The sequence below is a fragment of the Microtus ochrogaster genome, chromosome 15 (assembly GCF_000317375.1).
Source record: "Microtus ochrogaster isolate Prairie Vole_2 chromosome 15, MicOch1.0, whole genome shotgun sequence".
NCBI lineage: Eukaryota > Metazoa > Chordata > Mammalia > Rodentia > Cricetidae > Microtus > Microtus ochrogaster.
This window is the reverse complement of record NC_022017.1, coordinates 19,723,594-19,746,480: the sequence shown is the minus strand read 5'-3', so window position 1 is coordinate 19,746,480 and position 22,887 is coordinate 19,723,594. Positions and strand designations below refer to the sequence as shown.

At 38.9% G+C, this 22,887-nt stretch overlaps 1 protein-coding gene across 1 annotated transcript in view; it reads left to right on the top strand.

Annotated features, from left to right (window-relative positions):
• The window catches only part of Lrrk2 (leucine rich repeat kinase 2), a 138,760-nt gene that overhangs the window by 8,563 nt on the left and 107,310 nt on the right, over positions 1-22,887 (top strand). The window contains exons 4-12 of the mRNA XM_026782744.1: positions 619-707; positions 3,292-3,426; positions 5,642-5,776; positions 11,680-11,811; positions 15,492-15,611; positions 16,566-16,708; positions 16,799-16,878; positions 18,370-18,476; positions 22,025-22,154. Coding sequence (XP_026638545.1) covers positions 619-707; positions 3,292-3,426; positions 5,642-5,776; positions 11,680-11,811; positions 15,492-15,611; positions 16,566-16,708; positions 16,799-16,878; positions 18,370-18,476; positions 22,025-22,154 — 1,071 coding nt within the window. The remainder of the gene's footprint in view (positions 1-618; positions 708-3,291; positions 3,427-5,641; positions 5,777-11,679; positions 11,812-15,491; positions 15,612-16,565; positions 16,709-16,798; positions 16,879-18,369; positions 18,477-22,024; positions 22,155-22,887) is intronic.

Here is a 22,887-nt window from a genome sequence, read left to right as displayed (position 1 = left end):
ATGGGCATGCAAGGCAAGTTCTCTGCCAAAAGCTACACTCAAAGCCACGCTGTTAATTTTATAAGCTTGGTTTAAGTTTGTACCAAGGATAAACCTATCCTGTAAGCTTTGCTGAACAGAACTAAGTACAGAAAGTGTATAGGTGAGTGAAAAGCAGTACTTAAATATTGTTTTGGATGTTACCGAATCTATGAGTTCAAACTTTCATTAACAAAACGTTGCATTTAGGTTGGCACAGTGTTGCACGCCTTTAATCCCAATGCTAGAGAGGCAGAGGCAGGTAGATTTCTATGAGTTTGTGGTCAGCCTGAGATATATAGTGAGTTTCATGCCCTCTGGGACTACATAGTAAGATCCTGTGTCAAAAAATGCATTTGTTGATTGATTGATTTCATATGTATGTTCATGTACGCATGCATGGGGGGCACATGCATGCCATGGCACATAGTGAGAGGCAGAGAAGAACCTGTGGGAATCCATTCTTTCTTCCACCATGTGGGCCAGGGGTTGGCCTCAAGTTGCCAGGTGTGCCAGCCATTGACTTTTCCACTGAGGAGTGTCCTTGGCTTTTGCTGTATAACCTTTCCATTGTCATGTGATTTGGGTTTTTTATTCCAGACTGATTCTTAAAATGTTAACTGTTCACCAAGCCAATGTCAACCTGTCAACAGTAGGACTAAAAGCCTTAGATCTCCTCCTCGATTCAGGTGAGACATCCCACAAATGTTCCCTCCTCTCTGCGGTCAGGGTCAAAGTGGGAACTGGTCAGCTGTGGCTTCTAGAGAGGTTTTTTTCTGTGTCTGCCTTCTCTGTGCCTCCTGTCTCGGGCTGCTTCTCAGGTGCCATCCAGGACCTTGGTTCGGAATGCTGTTTATGTGGTCTTCCCATGTTCCCGTTTCTAGTTCTAGCATGGCTTTCAAAATCTGCTCCCATAATTCACATTCTTGGTACCTTTTTTCTGTATCCGCCTTGACAATGTTGTCTTGATAAAGCATGTAGCATTACTTCTTGAGTGTTTGCTAAATGTAACATGCTTTCAAAACCCTTTTCACCCCAGATAGGCATTTTCCTTATCTTTCTGGGTGAGAGGCACTGATGAGCAGAGAGGTGGCCTCAGCCACCAGGTGACACAATCAGGCTCTGATTCCATGCTCCTGAGCCTTTGCCTAAGGCGACCTCTGTCAAGAGACAAAGAGACCAAAGCCAAGATTTTGAGATGGTATAATAGTTGTGGTCATTGCCATGATAGATGCCTGTGGTTGGCAAAAACGTAATCCTGAATGTTGGGGGTTTTGTTCAATGAATAGGATTTCATTTTGAGGTCAGGAGAATTTCATGTGCACAGCTACAGAGACCTGAGAAGATGGAAGGGAGATCGCACAGGAGAGTGGGGGATTAGTAGAATTAGTAGGATCCTGATTGGTCCTGCTAATGAAGACCCTCAGAGAGAGAAGGAACAAGATAGAGTCTAAGGACCAGGGCCAGGAGGACAGGAGACAGGAGATTCCTAAAGAGTCTTAATTCAATTATTCAACCCTCATCCTTGGGAGCTTAAATTTTTTTCTTGCTTCACTTTTCACTTGTCATAATAGAGCGCTCGCCCCAGTGACCCTTCTGTAGAGGAGGAAATAGTCTGTGTGTTGCCCGCTGCCAGAACAAGTAGCACGATGTGATTGATGAACATCTGAAATATGAAAACTGGACTTCGGTTTTATTTAATTTTTATTATTCGGTTTGAATTTGATTAGGCATATGTGGCTAGGGAATGGGGCTGCCTGGGCAGACGGGTTAAAGCATGGAGAGAAATGATTGAGGTGTAGTGAGAAAATGATTATAAGAGAAATATCGCGAAACCTGCCACAGCACAGACAGCCGCTAAATTCCCTTAGTGACCTGTCGAAAATTGATTAAGGGTCTCACTGTCTTCCTAGTGCAGACTGGCCTTGAACTCTCTTTGCGGCCCAGGTTTGTGTGAAACTCAGTCTTCTTCTCTCAGCCCTCCGCACCCTAAGTGCTGGGGTTATCTCTGTAGGCCTCTCCACTTGTCTGACCTACTTAATTTTTAATCCAGCTCGGCCTCCTATTAGCTATTAAGCTAAGTCGCTTGGGTTACTTAGTCTTTTAGTGCCTTAGTTTTTTTTTAACTCTTAAAGAGGAGTTCAGACTTACCTTGTGAGGTTCTAGTGTTGATTAAATGTGTTATAATGAAATGAGCCAACTAGTGATTAACACATTGTATCACAAAAGCAGTCACTATGAAGCTAGGGGTGTTGCTTAGCAGTAGAGTCTCTACTTAGCATGTTTGAGGTTCTCTGTTCAGTCTCCAATGTCACATGCACATACACACAAACCCAGTAAAGAACTCTTTATAGCTGCTATCCCTATTTCATGGTAGTTACTGTTGTTGATGGAATGGATGTTATGTGTGCTACATCTTAGATTATGGCAGGAAAGTGTTGTTCTAATGCAAGTTCAAAGAGGCTTTCGAGGGAGGCTTTAAGAGAAGCAATGGGTGTACCATATCGAGACTTGAGTCATTCATGGGCTAAGGATATTGATATGATAGGTTTTATAAAGGATCTGATGTGGTGTACTTAAGAGCGATAGAAAAGATTAAAAGATTCCAGCATGGGACTTCCAGGATCACATTTAGGTCTTAGATATACAGTTCAGGGAGTGAACTATCAACAGTTGGGTAGAAGTTTAAAATAAGCAGAACAATTAAGCAACTATTTCTGCATTCTTGGTGTGATGGGAAGAGGTCCTCAGTAGGATAGGAAAGCTGAACTAACTTATTGGAAGAGAACTTTGAAGTATTTGAGAGCTAACACTTCAATGGCTTGGCTCTTAATGAAATGAGTTGACTCATTGGAAATGAAAGTGCGGGTGAACTTGGAAGGATGACTGGACACTTTCTCTCAGATAGTTGTTAGATGATGGTCTCAATGATGAAGACCAGGAGCAAGGGTAGGGTCAGGTCAGGGTTCCCAAAGAATATTTAGATGATAATGGTCAAGGGGGAAGATAGGAATGGATTTGAAGTTTGTAAGGTAGGAGGGCCCAGGCTTTGTGTTTGTGGTATGGCATGGTGTGCCAAAAATTATAAAAGTGTAGTAAAGTATTTGGGAATCCATTTCACTTGGAAAGAATTTGCTATGGATAACATTTGGGGCAATGAAGTGGTCTATCAAAATAAAGGTTCATGAAATATTCCTAGACCTCAAGCAAAATTAATGTACCAACTGTTAAAAACGACTGTGTACTTACATCACGTTGTTTTCTTCAAATTAGGTAAAATCACTTTGCTAATACTGGATGAAGAATGCGATGTTTTCTTGCTGATTTTTGATGCCATGCACAAATATTCAACCAATGATGAAGTTCAGAAACTTGGATGCAAGACTTTACATGTGCTGTTTGAGAGAGGTATTTAAACTTGTAAATTCTTTATTTTGACATACTCATAAGAAGAATGACCTGTACTGGAAAAAAATGGATATAATTGACGAGAAAAAAAATCAGTATCTACAATCATACTATTTATAAAGTGAAATAAACTTTCTTAGTTTCTTAGTGTGGTAATGTTGCTCCCTTCTGTGGTGTGATTTCACTCACAGCTTATTAATCATGTGGCTATAGTAGACTTCCTTCTATTGCATAACTGGACACGAGGCTCACTTTGCAAACTGGATTGTATGGGTTCATAAGAAGAAAACATCAAGCTATGAAGTCAAGTACAGGTTAAAATGGGGTTATGATTTTGAATCCTGTCAGACTTGAAATTGCTACAGACTTTGTGTAGAGAACTGGGCCAGCGCTGAGCGTCCTTGAGAAACAAAGACAGAGAGGCATTTCACGGCAGGCTCAGAAGCTGATAACAGTTGATTGCAGACTGTTTGAGCTAGTTTTGCCCAGTCCTTTGACTCACTTGTTGAGGAAATGGGTTGGAGAATTGAGCAAGTGGTCTGAGGTTAGCAGTTAGCTAGCACTCAGTGGTGGCTGCTGGTTTGGGGACCCAGCTCTTCGATGATGTAGGCTTTGTATAGAAGAGTTCACTGCAGTGAAGAGCACAGAACTTCAGGTGTCTCAGGCTGTCTTCTCTGTGTTACATCTTGTACCTATGCTTTCATAAGAATTGAAGGATAAAATTTGAAATTTGTTGTCTCATGGACCTGCGCCCTGTGTTTCTATTTGGACAATGCTTACTAATGAAAGAGGGCTGTCACTATGCCCTCCCCAGTGCTGTGTTTTTCCAGGACGGAATGACATAGACCACTGATTGTTAAACAGGAGAATCTTAATCCAAAGATCGTTAATAAATGCTCAGAATATATTATAATATCATACCGTGTTATATATTTTATAAATATAAGAAGAAAACAATTTTTGATTTTTTTCAGGAGGATCAAGTTTCCTGAGACAGTAATTTAGTTAATAAAGTTAATCTTGAAAAGGTAGTTAATAAAAATGGTTATCAAAACTTAAAAAGATACTGTGAGAAGTATACTATTAAATGTAAAGGTTTCATGGCATCTATTGATAATTCAATGAATCTAACAAGTTTCACATTATCTTACATTGACATGCTGGTACACAATTGAAAAGATAAGATTGCTCTTAAGGAGCTGAATTTTCAAACGTTTTGTTAGCGCCATTCTTGCCCTAACAGACTGGGGTTTCAAATAGTTTTTGAGATTCCCACTTACTAAAGTGACTCCAAACGGAGTTCAACATATTCAAATGATAAAAGAATGTAATTGTATGTCAATTTTAAAAGTAAATATCACTTAAAAATGAATGACAGTTTTTGATTTCTCATGGAAAACCATGAATACAGAGTATTTGAAAGTTCAGTTACCATTTGGTGCCGTTAACAACTTTTGAACCAACATGCTTAGCTGTGTCTCCCTTCAGCAGTCTACCATAAATCCCTGGTTTTTAAATATCAAAAATAGGGGTTGGAGAGATGGCAATTACTACTCATGCAGAGGACCCAGGTTAAATTCCAGCCCCTACACAGTGTTTCTTATAACCACTGTAACTCCAGTTCTAGGAGATCTAACTACCTCTTCTGGCTTTCTTGCGTACTACAGGCATGTGCTGCACATACTGACAAGCAGGCACACACAATACAAATACTTTTTTTAAAAATTAAAATAGAAACATAGTCATAATCAGCAGGTCAGTATTGTAGGATCAGTAGCCAAGATCATAGTAGCTCATCCCAAAGGGTTGTCTTCATTAGCAGTGGGTAAGACTCATAGTATGTTCATCCCAATGGACCATCATTATTATCAACCATCAGAGTCATAGAGTGTTCCTTCCAGTACATCATCTTTATTGTACTTATTAGGTTGCTGTAGACTTCCCCAAAGGAAATTGAAAATACTCCTTTTTTTCCTGAGAATTATTGGGTTCCTAATAATTTCTCATTTCAAAAGATTATCCAACCAGTTCAAAACAGAATTATTTTGCTGTTTCAAACTAATTCAATGTTTTAAATTTCTATGCCTTTGGGACAGAAAAACATTTTTGAGCATATTGTCTTTGTGATGCTTTGTTCTTATAAATATATCTTTCAGGAATTAAAATTTTATGTCACCTTAAAGCATCTTCATGTTTTTTTCCCTTCCTGATTTAGTGTCAGAGGAACAGCTGATTGAGTTTGTTGAGAACAAAGATTACATGATACTGTTGAGCACACTCAGCAGCTTCAAAGGGGACAAGGAAATTGTGTTTCATGTGCTCTGCTGCCTTCATTCCCTGGCGGTTCCTTGTGAGTACCCTCTCTGCGTGCTTTCTGATTTGCATGTGGAGTGATGCAATGTGTCTTTTTTGGATTCTGTGTGTGTGTGTGTGTGTGTGTGTGTGTGTGTGTGTGCGTGTGCGTGCGTGTGTTTGTGAGGTCCTGTGGATGCTAAACTTCTTCATTTACTGATTCATTGAATTAACTCATACTTATCCAGACTGTGCTGCATCCAGTTCTAGGCTTAGTGCCTGGAAACCGTAGTGAAAAGCTTAAATGTGTGCCTGGCCTCTTCTGAGTTCACGTATAGTAGGAACCACAGATATGATCTCAGGTGAGGCCAGGCATCCTATGGTTCAAGAACGAGTAGAAAAGGCCAAGCTCTTGAAAAGCCTTAAACGCTGGGGACTTAGCATGTAAGGAGGTGTGCTGTAGAACTAATACAGGGAAACGTTTAGGAGCTGGACACTAGTAACATAATATGTGGGGGCAGCTGGGCCCATAGCTCACGTGTTGAAATATCAGCTACACTCAGGAGCTGTATTCACGGCCTGCCTGGACAACTTAAGGGGACCATGTCTCGAATAAAATGAAGTAAAAAAGTACTGACAATGCAGCTTATTGGCTGAGTGTTTGCCTTATGTGAGGCTTTAAGGTGAATACCCAGTGCCAGAAAAACGAAACAAAAAAGATATGGAGCAGGAGAGTGGAAAATCACTCAGGAAACTCTGGTTTTATGAACTTGTACGTGTGTGTGTGTGTGTGTGTGTGTGTGTGTGTGTGTGTATGAATGTGCACATGTATCTATGTGATTGGGTACATGTATGTGTGCATGGATGTATGTCAGTCTGTACTTTGTGTACATGTATATGTGTGTATACGTGTGTACATTTGTGCATATGCGCTAGCGTGGATGTGTGTGCACAGAAATGTGTGCATGTTGTGAGTGTATATGTGTGTGTAGCCATATGTAAATGTGAATGTATGTGTGTGAGTGGGTACATGCATCAATGCATGAGTATGAATGTGTCCTGTGTGTACATGCCTCTGTGGGTAACTGTGTATAAGCATCTGTGTGTGTCTGCATACAGAGGCATGCTTATCTCCAAGTACCTGCAGCAACTGTTTTGATGGAGGCAGGACAAGTGGGTGAGGGTGCAGACAGGGTGTGAGGTTGCGAGAGGCCAAAACAGCCACACAATAGGGGTTGAACTCTACAATTTTTGCTTAGCATTTATTGAGGATTTGAAATTTAGCGACGTTATCAAAATAAGTAGAAATCAGAAGAAATAACTTTCTGTACACACTACTGGTGATTACCAATTGGCTGCAATAGGCTGTAGATTCTGTATTATAATTGCACACTAGTACTTCGTATTTCTTTGTGTGCTTTGAGCCAGCTATAAACATGCATTCAATAGTAGTGTTTTCATCTTCACACATGTAAAGTTCTCTTATATTAAATTGGTAATTTATTGTGAAGAACATAAACAATACTTGTTATGTAATATGTATTACAAAACTGTTAACACTGTATGAATTTTCTATGCATACACATAATATATGCAATATTATGTTACATATCATACATATACAATACACATATGATATAGAAGTATGGTTTCAGGCACAATGGCATGAGACTTCATTGTGGCAGGGTCAAAAAACAAATGCTCTTGGGAAAATGTTCTTTAATACGTTCATAAAAATACAGCATTTTCTTATCTACGGAAAATCAGTCACCAGAGGATGGGGCTGAATACTAATGCCAAAGCACAGTGTCACATTTTACATTGCTCTGAGTCATTGCTGACAGCGAGTCGGCTATTTTCTGCCTTGTGCTTTTCCTGAGCTCTGTTCATTATTCACTTATTTTATGCCAATTGCTCTTGGAATCCATTGTCTTCCACCCACTTATGACATAAACCAGTTAAAATGTGTCGATTCATAACACAAAGGTCAAAGCCAGCAGCAGCTAACAATGCGGAATCGAGCGGCTTTAACAGCAGCTCTGCAGCGAAGGCTTTTTATCAGGCCCCTCCTTTCCTTGTTATACACTTAAAAAATTCGTTGGTGTTTTTACAATCCCATTTAAGCATTACAGTGTTTTTTTTTTTTTTTTAAAAACAAATAGTTTTAGCTATGCTTGGAAAGGTCTTTTACAGACAGGCATTTTTCTGTTTGGTGAGTAGTCAATATTACATTCAGAAACAGAAGTGTTTCCCTGCAGGTTCTCAGCAGGCTTCCTCCACAACTTCTTCCTTTCCCCACTGCCTGACTCATGTCAGCCCCTTGCTCATGTGTTTTGTCTTTGAATATATCTGACCTTTGAATATCCTGCTGCCTGCCATCTCCAGGAAGCTCAAGGTCTCTGCCCCTTTGTTAGCTGTTCTTCTAGGATGAAGGAAATAAATCCAAGTTTATTTTCACAGTTCTAGCGTATGACATAATCTCAAGTTCTTTCCTTGGGTGAGGAAAAGACATTGCAGAAACCGTAATCAATGTCCTCAGCAGGATGCAGACAGCTGAGCTCATTTATTTGAAATATATTTGGCTGGTTTTAGACTTCTACAAAACCCTCATGTTTTTCCTTCTTTGTCTTAAATTATATGGATAAAACATTTTTACACACAATCTATTTTGATCATGTTTCCCCCTCACAACTCCTACCAGAACCTTCATACCTCCATACCCACCCAACTTTGTATCACTTCTCTCTCTCTTTCAAAACATCCTAATAAAAGTAAAAATCAAAACAAATAGGCAAAAGACAGAAAAAAAAAACAAAACAAAATGTCCACAAGCATACAGTTTGTTTTGTGTTAGCCAAATATTACTGGGCATGAGGCCTGTCCCCAAGTGACATATACCCAGTGACTGACTATTGGAGAAAACTGACTTCTGTTTGTCAGTGATACACATTGCAAATAACTTCTTGGTTACAGTGTGAGCCTGTCTCCAATGACCCTTCTCAATACCGTGACTCCATCTGACTTGAACATTTGCAGGCCTTGTGCACATCACAATGGTCTCTGTGAGTTTATCTGTCATGTTGTGTCTGGAAGACCCTGTTCCCTTATAGTCCTCCATAACATCTGGCTCTTATCATCTTTCTGCTTCCTCTTCCATTTAAGAGGCCCAGAGGGGAGGGGTTTGATGAAGACATCCCATTTAAGACTGCACGTTGGCTAGATTTAGGTCAATTGGATACACATTAAACACATCTGAAAGAAGTGAACTCAGTTGAGAAAATGATTGTATACACTATAAAAATGGCTATAGAGCATTTTCTTAATTAGTGACTGATGTAGAAAGACCAAGCCTAGTGTGGGTAGTGCCATCCCTAGACTGGTGGTCTTGGGCTCTTTAAGAAAGCAGACTGAGTAATCCACAATGAGAAAGTCACTAAGCAGGACCCCTCAATGGCTTCTGCATCAGCCCTGCCTCCAGGTTCCATCCCTTCATGAGTTCCATTCCTGACTTCCTTCATTGATGAACTATGGTATGGAGGTATAAGCCAAATAAATCCTTTTCTCTCCAATTGGCTTTTGGTCATGATGTTTAATCATAGCAATGGTATTCATAACTAGGACAGACTGAGTGCTTCAAAGTCATTCTCTGTGCGTAGTTTACTTATAGGTCTCCATATCAATTACCTCCTACTACAACAAGAAGAAGCTTCTCTGATAAGTGTTGAATGAAACATTGATCTGTGGGTATAGCAGTGTGTCATTAGGAACCATTTTGTTGTTATGTGTTTTTTTTTTGGTTTTTTTTTTGTTTTTTTTGTTTTTTTTTTGTTTTTTTGAGACAGGGTTTCTCTGTGGCTCTGGAGCCTGTCCTGGAACTAGCTCTTGTAGACCAGGCTGGTCTCGAACTCACAGAGATCCGTTATGTTTTTTAGTAGAAGAATAGTATTAGGTTTGCCCTTAAGTCCATGAGCTATCTGAACTCAGATTCTCGGCATCTTTAACAGTGTCAGGTATGGGCTCCATCTCAAGGAGTGGGCTTTAAATCTAATTTTTAAAAAGTGATTGGTTATTCCCATAACATTTGTGCCACTACTACCCCAGTATATCATGCAGATAGGTCATTATATATTGCAGGGTTTGTGACTGGGTGATTTTGATGGTTATCTTTCTCCTCTGGTAGCATGCAGAATGCCTTCTAGTACCATGAATGGCAGTCAGTAAAGACAAAACTTTTGATTAGGAACTGGTTCAACTTCTCCAAGTTTGATGACGTAAGTAAATGTTGTCTTCAGCAATAGGGCCTTATCATCAGGTTGTAGAGAACAACCAGTAGTGTTGACAACAGCCTATGATGTCTGATAAATATCCCTTTGGTAAATGATTGAACTACAAGTAACCCATTCCTGACACTGGAGGACACTTCATTTGCCTGAAAATTTCTTACTTTCAATTTCTAAACAACTGAATAATATTCCATTGTGTAAGCATATCACATCTTCATTAACCATTTATCCGTTGATGGACATTTAGGGTATTTACAGTTTCTGGATCTCATAAATACAGCAACAATGAACATGGATGAGCAAGTATTTCTCTAGTAGGAAATAAAATTCTTAAGGTAATACCTAAGAGTGATATAGCTGTATCTTGTGATAGATTTATTTTTATCTCTTTAAAGAGCTGCCACACTGATTTCTATAGTGGTTATATGAGTTTACACTACCACCAGCAATGAATAAAGGTTCCCCTCCCTATATCATTGCCAGTGTGTGGTGTTACTTGTTTTTAATGATCTTAGTCATTCTGATTTGGGTATGATTGAATCCCAAAATAATCTTGCTTTGTATTTCTATGATAACCAAGGATGTTTAAAATGTCTTTAAGCGTTTCTTGGCCATTTGTGTTTCATTATTTGAGAAATCTTTGCATAGTTTTATACCCCCATTTTTAAATTGTCATGTTTCTTTGATATGTATGCATTTTCTTAGTTCTTCATATAATTTGAATGTTAGCCCTCTGTTGAATGTATAATCAGTAAAGATATTTTCTCATTCTGTACCCTGTCCGTTTGTCCAGATGATAGAGTTATTTGCCATCCAGATTTTCAACTCCACGAGGTCCCATTTATTAATTGTTCTCAGCTTTTTTGATAATTCTGTTCAAAAAGTCATTCCCTGTGCCAATGAGCTCAGGACTATTCCTACCTTCTCTTCTGTCAGATTCAAGGAATCTAGCCTTACATTGAAATCCTTGATCCATTTGTTATTGAGTTTTGTGCAGGGTAATCCATAGGGATATGTTTTTATTCTTTTATATGCAGCTGTCCAGTTTTATCTGCACTATTTATTGAAAATGCTGTATTTTTTCCAGTGTGTGTTTTTGACTTCTTTATCAAAAATCATGTTTCTATATGTGTTTAGATTTTTATCTCATCTTCAATTCCATTGCTTCAGTTTCTATGCTAATGCTAATACCATGATGTATTTATTACTATAGCTCTGCAATAAACTTGCACTCTGGGATGGTGATATAGCCAGCAGTTCTATATTATTAGTTCAGAATTATTAAAGGTTGTTAGCTATTTTGCTGTTTTTGTATGTTTCCAATAAAGTTTCGATTTTTGTAAATAAATTGTGTTGGAATTTGATGGGCATTACATTGAATCTGTAGATTGCTTTTGGAAGAATGGTAGGATGGTTTATAAATTATTAATCCTTCAGATACCTTAAAATTTTAAAACAAGGAATGAAATAAGAATAATTTATACTTGAGCCAAAGCTAAAGTCTACATCTTGTTGTGTTAGCAACTAACAACATAGAATCTTTATAGCTATATGAAGAAACATGCTGTTTGCATCTGGATCTTTACCTATTACACTATCTATGCAATACTCATTTGTATGCATATTTGAAAGAAAAATACATACTGTTTTTGGTGATTATGATTCTTTTTTAATTCAGGCAGCAATGTTGAAGTTCTCATGAGTGGGAATGTCAGGTGTTACAATATTGTGGTAGAAGCCATGAAAGCATTCCCTGCCGATGAGAAAATTCAAGAAGTGAGCTGCTCCTTGCTCCATAGGCTAACACTAGGTGAGTTTTAATTCTTCATTTTTTATCAGGACCCATATAGTGTATATGCATGCAGCTTCCATGAATTCTATGCTAATGAATAAGTAGCATCTTGATAAACACCGGGTAGAAATATTGCAAAGTAGCAAATAGTTATAAAAGGAACACAAATAATAGACAGCTGGTGTTAAGGAGAAGTCTGCATTTTCATTTCTTAAGTGATCTCCAGGAAGTATTTTTGTGGGGCTGTATTGAAACTATGGTTGCTAACTAAAAGAGTAAGTAAAAATTATGTTGAAAATATGAAGCAGAAAGCCAAAAATGATCTTAACACTCAACTTAAGAATTACTGTATTACCAGGGCTGGAAAATGTTTCTTGTCCTCAAAAGTTTTATATGTGTGTGTGTATAAATATAAATAAAATTAAACATAGGTGCACAGGGTCTAGAGCACACTGATTTTAATCTGTAGAGTATGTATCCAAAGATGCACAGCCTGTCACATGTAAGATATATATGTACAATATAATAGAAATATAGTTATGCATATATAAGTATGGTTGTATGATTTACATATATTATATATAGTTTATATATTGCAAAATATAAATATTTGGTTCTATGATATATAAAATATATAGACATCATATATGCATTACTATATATTTGTATATTATATAATATATATTGTATTTTACATGTATATCTTCCATGTGACAGGCTTACTGCTGATATATACTCCATAGAATCAAATCAGTGCCGCCTAGAGATGCTGTGCCCCTATGTTCAATGTGATTCTGTCCTAGATGCCAGGCTGTGGCATCATCTTAGACCATATGATGAGGATATGAGATTGCCTATGGTTTTCTGTTACACTGGTTAATTTGACTTCTCTGGATCAGAACTCTAGGATGGTCTCTAAGATCTGATATCTGAAACACTAGAAAGTTAGGTGCCCACAAATTCCTCTTCTTATGCCTTATGTCTGGGCTTTTTATTGGCTCATTACTATTCTATACAAACTTGAGAATTTATTATTCCTGTTTAAAGCTATAGCAAAATTTGTACAGAAATGACAAAAATATATGGATCGTGTTATGAAGAACTGATGTCTCTAGTCTGTGCAGGTTTCACATATCTTCATTGCTTATTTATAGGTGCTCAGATTTCATTATAATCATAGTTGGCATCTGTTTTGAAATTATGCCTGTGAACTGTGCCTACATGAAGAAATGAACATGATTTTATGTGTCATTTTTTTTAATCCTGACAATTTTTGAGGCATATAAGTAGATTATGTAAGTTAATGGCTTGTGAACAGTGGTGCTCTATGCCCTCCATCCCACTCATTATGTTGGGTACTTCTCTGCCTTCTTGCATGACCCAGAATCCTCGGCACAATCCTGAATGAAGGCACTGTTTGACACTATCCTTGTCCTCTTCCTGATCTTAGAGATAAAAACTTTGAATATTCTTTCATGCACAATAATGAGTGTCACGATTTTTATAGGTCAAAATCTAATTTGTTTTATGACATTTTTATCAAGTTTAGAAAATTTCCTCTGCTTATTCCTTACTTCTATTTTTACATCTGTCACTTTAAAAAAAATCAGAAATGAGCACTGAATTTTATTAAATATCAAACAATACATGTAAAGATTTTTCTTCTGGTGTTATGGAATTAAATCTACAGATTTTCAAACAATAAGCCATTATTCCCAGAGCAAATTTAATTTGGGGATTTATTTTATTTTAAAAATACATTTCTGATAAAACTCTTAGTTTTGGACCTGAACGTTAACCTTGATTGCTTTTTTGGTTTGCTTTTGTTTTATCATCGTCCCTTTTACTTACTAAAGATATTTGTTTATTTATGTAATCATTGATGCAGTTATTTTGTATTGCATTTCTGGTATCTCTAAATGTAAGGTCCGTGGACATCTCGACTTCCATGCTTATAAAAGGGCAGTCACTGAGGCCCACTTGCTGGTGTTGCTGTGAGTTTCTCCTCTGTGGAACTCAAGAGCTGAGCATTCCAAAGCCTCCCATTGCAAATGCCTCTCTGGTGACATTTGTCAGGGTCAGAGCACAGGAGTGACAAGGAATGCTTTCTGCTGTGAAGGTTCAGACCTTCGCCTTGGAGAGAGCAGAGCAGACAAGCTTTCCCTCTAGGCTGTACTTGCAGGCACACTTGCTCTCGCCTCACAGATCTTGTGCCTCTCTGATGACATCACAACTTCTCTGAGATGTACACCTCGGAGATTTTTCTCAACACTTCTATTAACAGACTAGTGGACTAAAGAACAAAGTAAATAATAGGGTAGATAAAATAGTGTGTTTACTGTTGGAGACTGACTCTAGTGGTGTTTCTCCTAAACGATCATCAGCAACATTTATGCAAACTTAGGCTACCATAACAGAGATTTGGCTTTCTGTCATCCTAATTTTGAGAAGGCCTTTAAAAAACCTTATTCTTATGATTTCATTCTGCAGAGTTATGCTTTTCATTGTCCACAATCACCATTATGTCTCCTGTGTAACTTAGAAATTGGCTTAATGTTTAGGAGAGCTCCTTGATAGACTCAATTAAAAATGAGTTTCTAAAATTTGAGTTATAGTCTTGTACACAGCAATTAGTTGGCTTCTTTCCTTTATGACTAATTATTTAAAATTCTATGTTTAGACTGTCAGATATGACTATGTAATCATGTTCACACCTACTTTCACAGGCCCCAAAGTCATTTCATAGACATATATATTTATCCATATAAACTTTTGGTCCATGGCTTGGTCCTCATTGTTGGAATATTGTTGTCACCCCCACATTTCCATGAGGGTCTCTGACTCTGCAGCGTGTGTCTCATCCTGGATCATGCAGTCAATAAAGGGGAAACTTAGGCTTTGAATATAGCTGTGTGCATCACTCTCTGGTTATTGGAGGCTGGTGAGAGCAGGAGACAGTGGAGGTATCAATCAGTGAGTACTGAGCTCTGGTTAGAGGGGAGGAAGAACTTGCTGTGCTTTTGTTCAGTGTATTAAGTTGGACAGGGATAATGTACTGTGGGCATCAAGAAACTAGAACAAATGAGAGTAGACTTCCCCTGCAAGGAACTCATTAATGGGGGGAGATAGGATGAACACTTGTCTTGACTGAAGCTTTGTATTACATCAAAACAGAAAATAGTAATCCAGAGGTGTCTACACTTTTTTTTGGGCTTTAGTCTTAGTTGAAAACATATTTAAAGAATTTACCTTAAATTAAATATTAAAATGATAATAAAACAACAAAGTGTCTCTGGTGAAGCACAACGGTCATGTGCTGGCCTGTGCCTTTATATAAGGGAGATGGTTGCAAGTTACATTTCAAGAAGGGCACAGGTGTGTAAGCTGGTCGACCCTGAGAACATTGTGATAACTCAGAACACTATAGTGCCATAAGTAAGAGATGCCCACTTATCTCTGTGTGATGATTTAAGCAGACGCCTCTTTGGTCCTACTCAACCAATGTCGTCTAGTAGGGCAGACAACAGTAGGAACCAAAGTTTCAAAAAGTCACTTTGATTTAATTATGTCATATATTGCTGATTTAATATCTTGGGCTATGGCATTAGATCGATTTTTTGATTTAACCACTGCTGTGTAAGGAAATGCATTTTAAGGTGTATGGCTGAGAGTTTATGTAATGTCTCACTTAACCTTAGGTAATTTCTTCAACATCTTGGTGTTGAACGAAGTACATGTCTTTGTGGTGAGAGCTGTCCAGCAGTATCCAGAGAATGCAGCCTTACAGATCTCTGCCCTCAGCTGCTTAGCGCTCCTCAGTAAGTCACACGACTAATGACGAATTCCTTTTCTCTCTTTAAGTGCTGAGAATTAAGTCAGAGCTTCATTTCTACCAGTTGAGGAAACTTCCATGGCACCAACAAGCATGGGTTTTCATGTTCATATGGGATGACAAGAACCAGATAATTTTAGCTGACCCTACTCTAGTTTGGTAGGATGGTGGTACCCACCCTCTCTCATTCTGAAAGAGCAGAGTTATGACATGTTTAAAGTATTAGAAATTGCTTCATGATTAGCTGGTATGGGAGAATGGTCTGTATTCTGTCAATTATATTTTAAATAAACGCTGATTGGCCAGTAGCAAGGCAGGAAGTATAGGTGGGACAACTAGACAGGAAGTAGAGGTGGGTCAATGAGAACAGGAGAATTCTGGGAAGGAGGAAGCCCATTGCTCTGTAGTCCTGATCCATCCACAGAAGAAGCAAGATGTGACTGCCTCGCTGAAAAAGATACCGAGCCATGTGGCTAACATGGATAAGAATAATGGGCTAATATAAGTTATAGGAGTTAATAAGAAGCCTGTACTAATGGGCCAATTAGTTTATAGTTAATATAGACCTTTGTATGATTTCTTTGGGACTTAACAATTGCAGGAACTGGGCAGGACAGAAAACCCAGACAACAATTAGCCAAGGTTGGTGAAGAACATTCGAATACTGAATGTAGGCTTGGCCAGTCAAGCTGTTTGTAAAAATATACGTGTAAGGGCTGGAGAGATGGCTCAGTGGTTAAGAGCACTGGCTGCTCTTTCAGAGGTCCTGCGTTCAATTCCCAGCACCCACATGGTGGCTCACCACCATCTGTAATGAGATCTGGTGCCCTCTTCTGGAATGCAGGCATACATGGAGGCAGAATGTTGTATACATAATAAATAAATCTTTAAAAAATATATCCCTGTAAAATACATATACACTTAACTTTTTTTTTTAAAGCTGAGACCATTTTCTTAAACCAAGACTTGGAGGAAAGAAGTGAGCCTCAGGAAAGCAACGATGAGGAGGACCCTGAGAAGCTGTTCTGGTTGGAACCCTGCTACAAAGCCCTGACACACCATAGAAAGAACAAGCATGTGCAGGTCAGACATTTAGCCACTGCTCTGATTTCATAAAAGGCTTTCCAATCATTTCTGTTCTGATACAGTTTTTCTTCTTCTTTCCTAATCTAGGAAGCCGCGTGCTGGGCACTAAATAATCTCCTTATGTACCAGAACAGTTTGCACGAGAAGATTGGAGACGAAGATGGCCAGTCAGTGCTTTTACTTGACAATAGAAAACTTGGGTTCTGTTTTGGCCAGTGCACAGATACTGTTGTTGATAGTTTTTTATGTCGGTATTTAGGCATCAGTATTGCTACATGTTAGTGGTGGGAATATGATCTTCTCTAGTTTTCCCACAAGAGAGGGCCTTACAGCGTAGCCCGTGCTGGAACCGCAGGCCTCTGCATCTATGCCTGGTGAGGTGTACAGAATTTAAATCTCTACTGAGGTGTAAGAGTGTTTTAATCTCTACTCGGGATTTGGGATCATGAGTCATTCCACAGTTTGTGAATCCTGGAGAATGAACCCCTCAGTTTTCTGGCTGACCAGGTACAAACACATGTTCATTCATGCCAGCTGAGTACTAGGGTTCTGCCACCTGCCAGCAGGTTGGTTGAGTTAGAAGCAGCCTCTGGCAGGTCCAGCGTGACACAGCAGTGTGGACCTGTCTACGGAGAGGCCTCTTTGCATAATGGCCCACTGCTGGAAAACAGTGAATTAATGAATCAGATGTTACTTAAACATCTGGAGAAGAAAACTGATATCAGGATCTGAATGATCCCACGTGAGCAATCTTTTCAGGAACATTCTGGCCAGGCTGACTCAGGCTGCAATTTATACATCTTAATCCACAGCACATGTCATCCTCAGCACTCTGGAGATCTTCCCAGTACATATATTAGGAAAAGAAAACACATTTATTTCCTCTGTTCTTTGAATCTGCTCTGCTTCTTTACTATATTTATTTCCCCCTTTCTTTGCATTATCCTCATTTCCTCATTTTATATTTTTCTTCCTAGCACCTCATCTTGTAAAGATTACTTTCTGCTAGTTTATGGCTTCTCTGATGACCCACCCCTTCCTCTCATCCTGTTTTGTGGGGCAGTGCTCACTGCATGCTCTAATTCCTTTCTTTATATTTCGTGCGCCTACGATATTAGGAAATGTATGACTTCTATAAGTCTTGCATGAGGCACGGCTTGGTTGTCACAGTTTACTGCGACATCTTTAGCAGCAATTGCTTAGTGTGCATTTTCATTCTTCCGCAGTCAAAATTAGTCCAGGACATGAAATGGAAAACTCTAGAAGGGAGCAGTGCATATGGTTTACTTTGGACCCTGCTCTGAGAACCAGGAGGAAATCCTGTGCTGTCTGGTCTATTCCTCCTGGGATGTAACCTCTCTCTGTTTATATGTCCACCCTGTGTGATTCCATAGCAACTGAGTAGCTGTCTACCCCTCATTCTGTGTCTGTAAAGCCATGTGCCCTTTGTATGGCTTACAGGCTTTTGAAGAAAGAGAAATATTAGTGTTCGCTATGCTTGAATCTAACCTTTTCTTAGAGAGTTCTTCAGTTTGTGCTTTTATTGTGGGTGGAGGTGGCATCAGCTCAGCTTCCAGGCCTGCCTTGTCAGAGTTTATAGGCAGGGTGAGCATGGGAGCTGGAGACTGCAAACTGAGATGTGGTTGGCTTTTTGACAGGTTCCCTGCACACAGGGAAGTGATGCTGTCCATGCTGATGCATTCTTCCTCCAAAGATGTCTTCCAAGCAGCTGCGCATGCACTGTCCACGCTCCTGGAACAAAATGGTAAGGCAAAGACTATGGGCTTTAATACAGAGAAATGATTTTGTGCTGCTATTCCCTTCTAGAAGCTATAAGTTCTGAAAAAGTCAAATATATAGAGATGTAGGTATGTTTATAGAGGAGTGGATACAGATGTGTGTATGTTGCGAAAGGTTAAAAAATAATGCTTTTAGATATATTCTTTAGAACTTCTACAAATGTACTCATGACATAAATGCTATATGTTTGTAGGAATTGGAACATATATCCATTTTTAATACATTTTATATTTTCATCCTCATATTAATAAATGTATTTATTAATGTTATCATTGCCATTTTAATAGCTGTATAGCTTTCAGAGATATATGTATAATATATGATACACACACACACACACACACACACACACACACCTATTTTAGGAACCAGTTTCTGTTGATTGCCTTTTAGCTTACTATGAGAATTTTTGGAACCCGTATAGGACCGTTTTTCCTCTAAAAGAGATTGCCCATTTTCCAGTAGATATTTATTCATGCTATTGTTTTATATGAACTTTATAGAGGCAAGACCAATGAGATATTTACCATTTCAAAAACTGGTAAACCTTATTCAGAATAAAATGTTTATAGTTATAATTTTTTTGAAAATGATCTTTTATGTGTAAGTTTTGTATTATAGTTTTGTGTACTTCTAGAGAGGAAGTGGCTCATATACCTTGGGAGGATTTTTTAAGCTTTAAAATCCTGGCTCAAACTGCTTCAGATTCCTGGCCCCATAAACAGGAAAATTTGCCAGGAAAACTCATCAGGCTGCGGGACTTGGCAGCTCTTAAAGGGTATTTTTAGGCAGTGAAACAGCAAAAAGGCGGAAAGATTTATCTGAGACACAGTAGTATGCGCATCATATTTTAGTAACCAAGCCAGGCAAGTGAAAACTACAGACACAGTACCTCCTGCATGCTTCTCTGTGTTATCCTTTATGTCAAATCAAAAGGGAAGAGTTTCTCCTGTATATTTTCTCCAGTTTCTCCCATCTCTCTGGTGGCATTTTAATAAAATGAGAGTGCAATCAAATGTATTACATTTATGTGTGAAATTGTTAAGGAACAAAATTAATTAGTCAACAATGAATCTGGCACGTTACATAAAGGCTTGGGATAGACAGGCCCTGAGTGATGACAGGGCCTCTCCCGGGACTGAGTCATTGCAGGAGCTCTGGAGGTCTGGACAGGGCTTGCATTGCAGCTGCTGTGCTAGGTGTCCCCAGAGGAGATGAGGTTTGCCACCAAGCAGCACAGTACGATGGCGCTGCCATTTGAACTATTTGGAAACTAGGTTAGGTCACATTCAGTCGTCAAGATTTTGTGACTTGGTATTGTTTTGGTTATGGCTTCTGAGAGGCAGTGATCTTGTGAGTCAGCTTGACGCCTGTTGGAAATCAGTTCCTGCCTTTAATACACTGAGCGCAGCCCCACACCCTTGCTCCAGGCCACCTGCTGGATGAGCCTTTCTTGAACGCCCTTGCTTGCCCTGGGCTTTCTAGTGTAATGGAGGGAGAGGATCTCCAGCAGCCTCCTTCCTCAGCTCCACCACTAAGTCTCTTGGGACAGTGACTATGAAGGGTGAAGGAATTAGACAGATTGGTGACTCGGGTCTACAATCCCAGCACTCAGGAAGCTGAGGCAGGAGGATTGTGTATTCAGGGCCAACCTGGGCTACTGGATCTCAGAGAAAAGAAAAAGAAAAAGAGGAAGAAGTAGGAAGAAGAAGTAGAGAGGAAAAACTGGGGTCTTGTAACCAGGGAGATTTGAAGGCATAGGTATATCTTTCACGATAATTTCCTCATTTAATTAATCAGTTAATTTAATTGCAAAGTACCAAGCTCATATTATGTGCTAGAGACCAGACAGTCTAGGTCTGTGTGGTTTGCCAGTTAAATAAAAATTTTAGGCACATAAAGTCAAACTCTTAGGGAAGGCAGACAAGAAGCATAACTAAAGAATGTAAGATGTGAGCTAGCTAAGACAAAAATTAAGCTGGGAAGGAGGGTATTAGGAATCAGAGGAAATAAACGCTGAATGGGCAGTCAGTAAACTACTGTAAGAGTTGGTGTTTTGTGATTTGCCTTTGAAAGCAGATAATTTTCTGGTGAGATGGAGTAGATTAAGGGCAATAATCTTCTGCAAGTAATGGGAAAACATGAAAATGCTCTGTATACTCAAAGGGGACTTCATGATGCCCACCTTCTCTCAGTTGTGTTTGCCATGTTTGAGTTACTCATTGCCTTGCTGTGAGTACATTCTGAAAATGTGCTCAGGGGAACTAACGCATTACACAAGAACTCTAAAAATCTCTGAGTTCTACAGAGACCAATCCAGCCATAAGCTCTGGAGTTGGTACCCAGTGATCTGTGTCTGAACCTCAGGGAAGTCTGAGGCACACTGGTGTTTGAGGACCACTGGACTAGAAGTTTCTCCTTGGTTGGGATATAGGCACTGTGGAGGAGATATGAAAACTCATTGTGTATTTTAATGCATGATGTTCTGGATGTCTCGGGAGGTCTGACCTCTGGTTTTGCTTTTAGTTTTAAATGTGTTTTTTTTTTATTATATTTTTTCCTGTTTTATTTATTTATTTATTTATTTATTTATTTGGTCTTTTGAGACAGAGTCTCACTGTTTAGTCCATTTTGGACTTGAAACTTGTTATGTAGTCCAGGTTATCCTCAAATTCTCGGTCATCTTGCTTTGGAATTGATATTTCTGTAAAGGCTTCAAGACAATTAATACAAAATACTTCAAGGCACTGGGCTAGAGTATAGTGAAGGACTTCCTTGCAAGAAAGGGTTACTACATGTCAGTCTCCCTACAATGTAGGCTTTCTGTATACATACTATAAAGCCAGCTCTCAAGGCCGCGGTACTGTTCACTAAATATAGGAGTTACTCTGCAAAAGCCATCCGTGTGAACACTATCTACCAATGTGTGCATGATTAGATCAATAAAAACAACATTTGCAGTCTACTGTAGGAGATGTACAAAGTAGTTAGAGCATTCCAGACTAGCCATTCCCCTAGTCCCTTCACCAGTGAGTTCTGGCCATTGGCTCCCTACATGAATGTGTGTGGTCCTTCTCCCCAGGCCTGCCCCTGGCTCCGATCACCAATGGATGGATGTCCTACATCTCTAGAGTATCTCTAGTCTACTCACTGACATCTATCCTACTAATGAATCTCAGCTCTATATAAGCCTGTCCATTTTGTGAAGTTTAAAGATTAGAAGGACATTTAATTTTCATCCTTATTGTGAAGAATGTTGCTTATATACATTTTTCTATAAGACAATTCATTCTTATGGGTTTTAATATACTGATTATATTATTACTAGTCTACTCTATAAATAAAAAGTAAATGTAAATAAATAAAATATGGAAAACAGGAATGACACACATTTGTGACAAATAGACAGCTATTAATGATCTCTAAGTAGCTAGTGCAACACACAATATGCTATATGTGTTCGTGCAAATGTATGCTTCCATTTCTATAAGTAACTTGAAGAACACCTTGTAGTTAATTTCAGGAGAATCCTGCTGGCAAAAGGAGTATACCTGAATGTCTTAGAGTTGATGCAGAAGCACTCCCTTGTTCCCGAGGTAGCAGAGAGTGGCTGCAAGATGCTGAGTCACCTGTTTGAAGGAAGGTACTGCACGATCGTGAGGTGTTATACACATGTGGGGGGGGGGCACTGAGACAAGTGGAATGGTATCGAAGCATCTGTGGGAATGGGAGGCTAACACAGCATCTGAGCACAGACCTCTTGTCATCTGCCACTGATAGCATAGACTTATTTTATCTAAGCATTAAAAAGAGCAACAGGGATTGCAGAAATAAGATGAAGGTTTTCTTCTGTGCTTCATGCATGGTGTTAACTGTTTTGAGAATGATAATAGTGCAGGAAAACTGATAATAGCTTTTCAAATCATGGTATAATTGTGAATATATAAAAATACAAAAACATGCATTTTGGAACTACTGCTTTTCAGAATTAAAACACTATTTATTATTATTATTATTATTATTCCATCTGAGTTAACTTTGGCTTCTCTGCTTCCTTCATTCCTTTCCCAATGTACTCATTGTCTTATGAGGTTCAAAGCCAGCCTTGTTGACAGTGTCTGGTTAATGGCACAACAGAGGCCAGATATTATTATCTGTGTTAGAAATAGCAGGAGGGGACTAAAGGTTTACAAAACCTGACAAAAATTCCAAGCAGGTGTCCCTTCCACTAAGTATAGGCTTAGTATATTTTTTTTATTTTTTTTTACTTAAAAATTTCCACCTCCTGAGTTCCTTGCTAGAACTCAGGACCGCAAGGGGTACACCCACACTCTAAGACAATGGGGATGTTCTTTCGGGAATTCACCAAGGCCAGC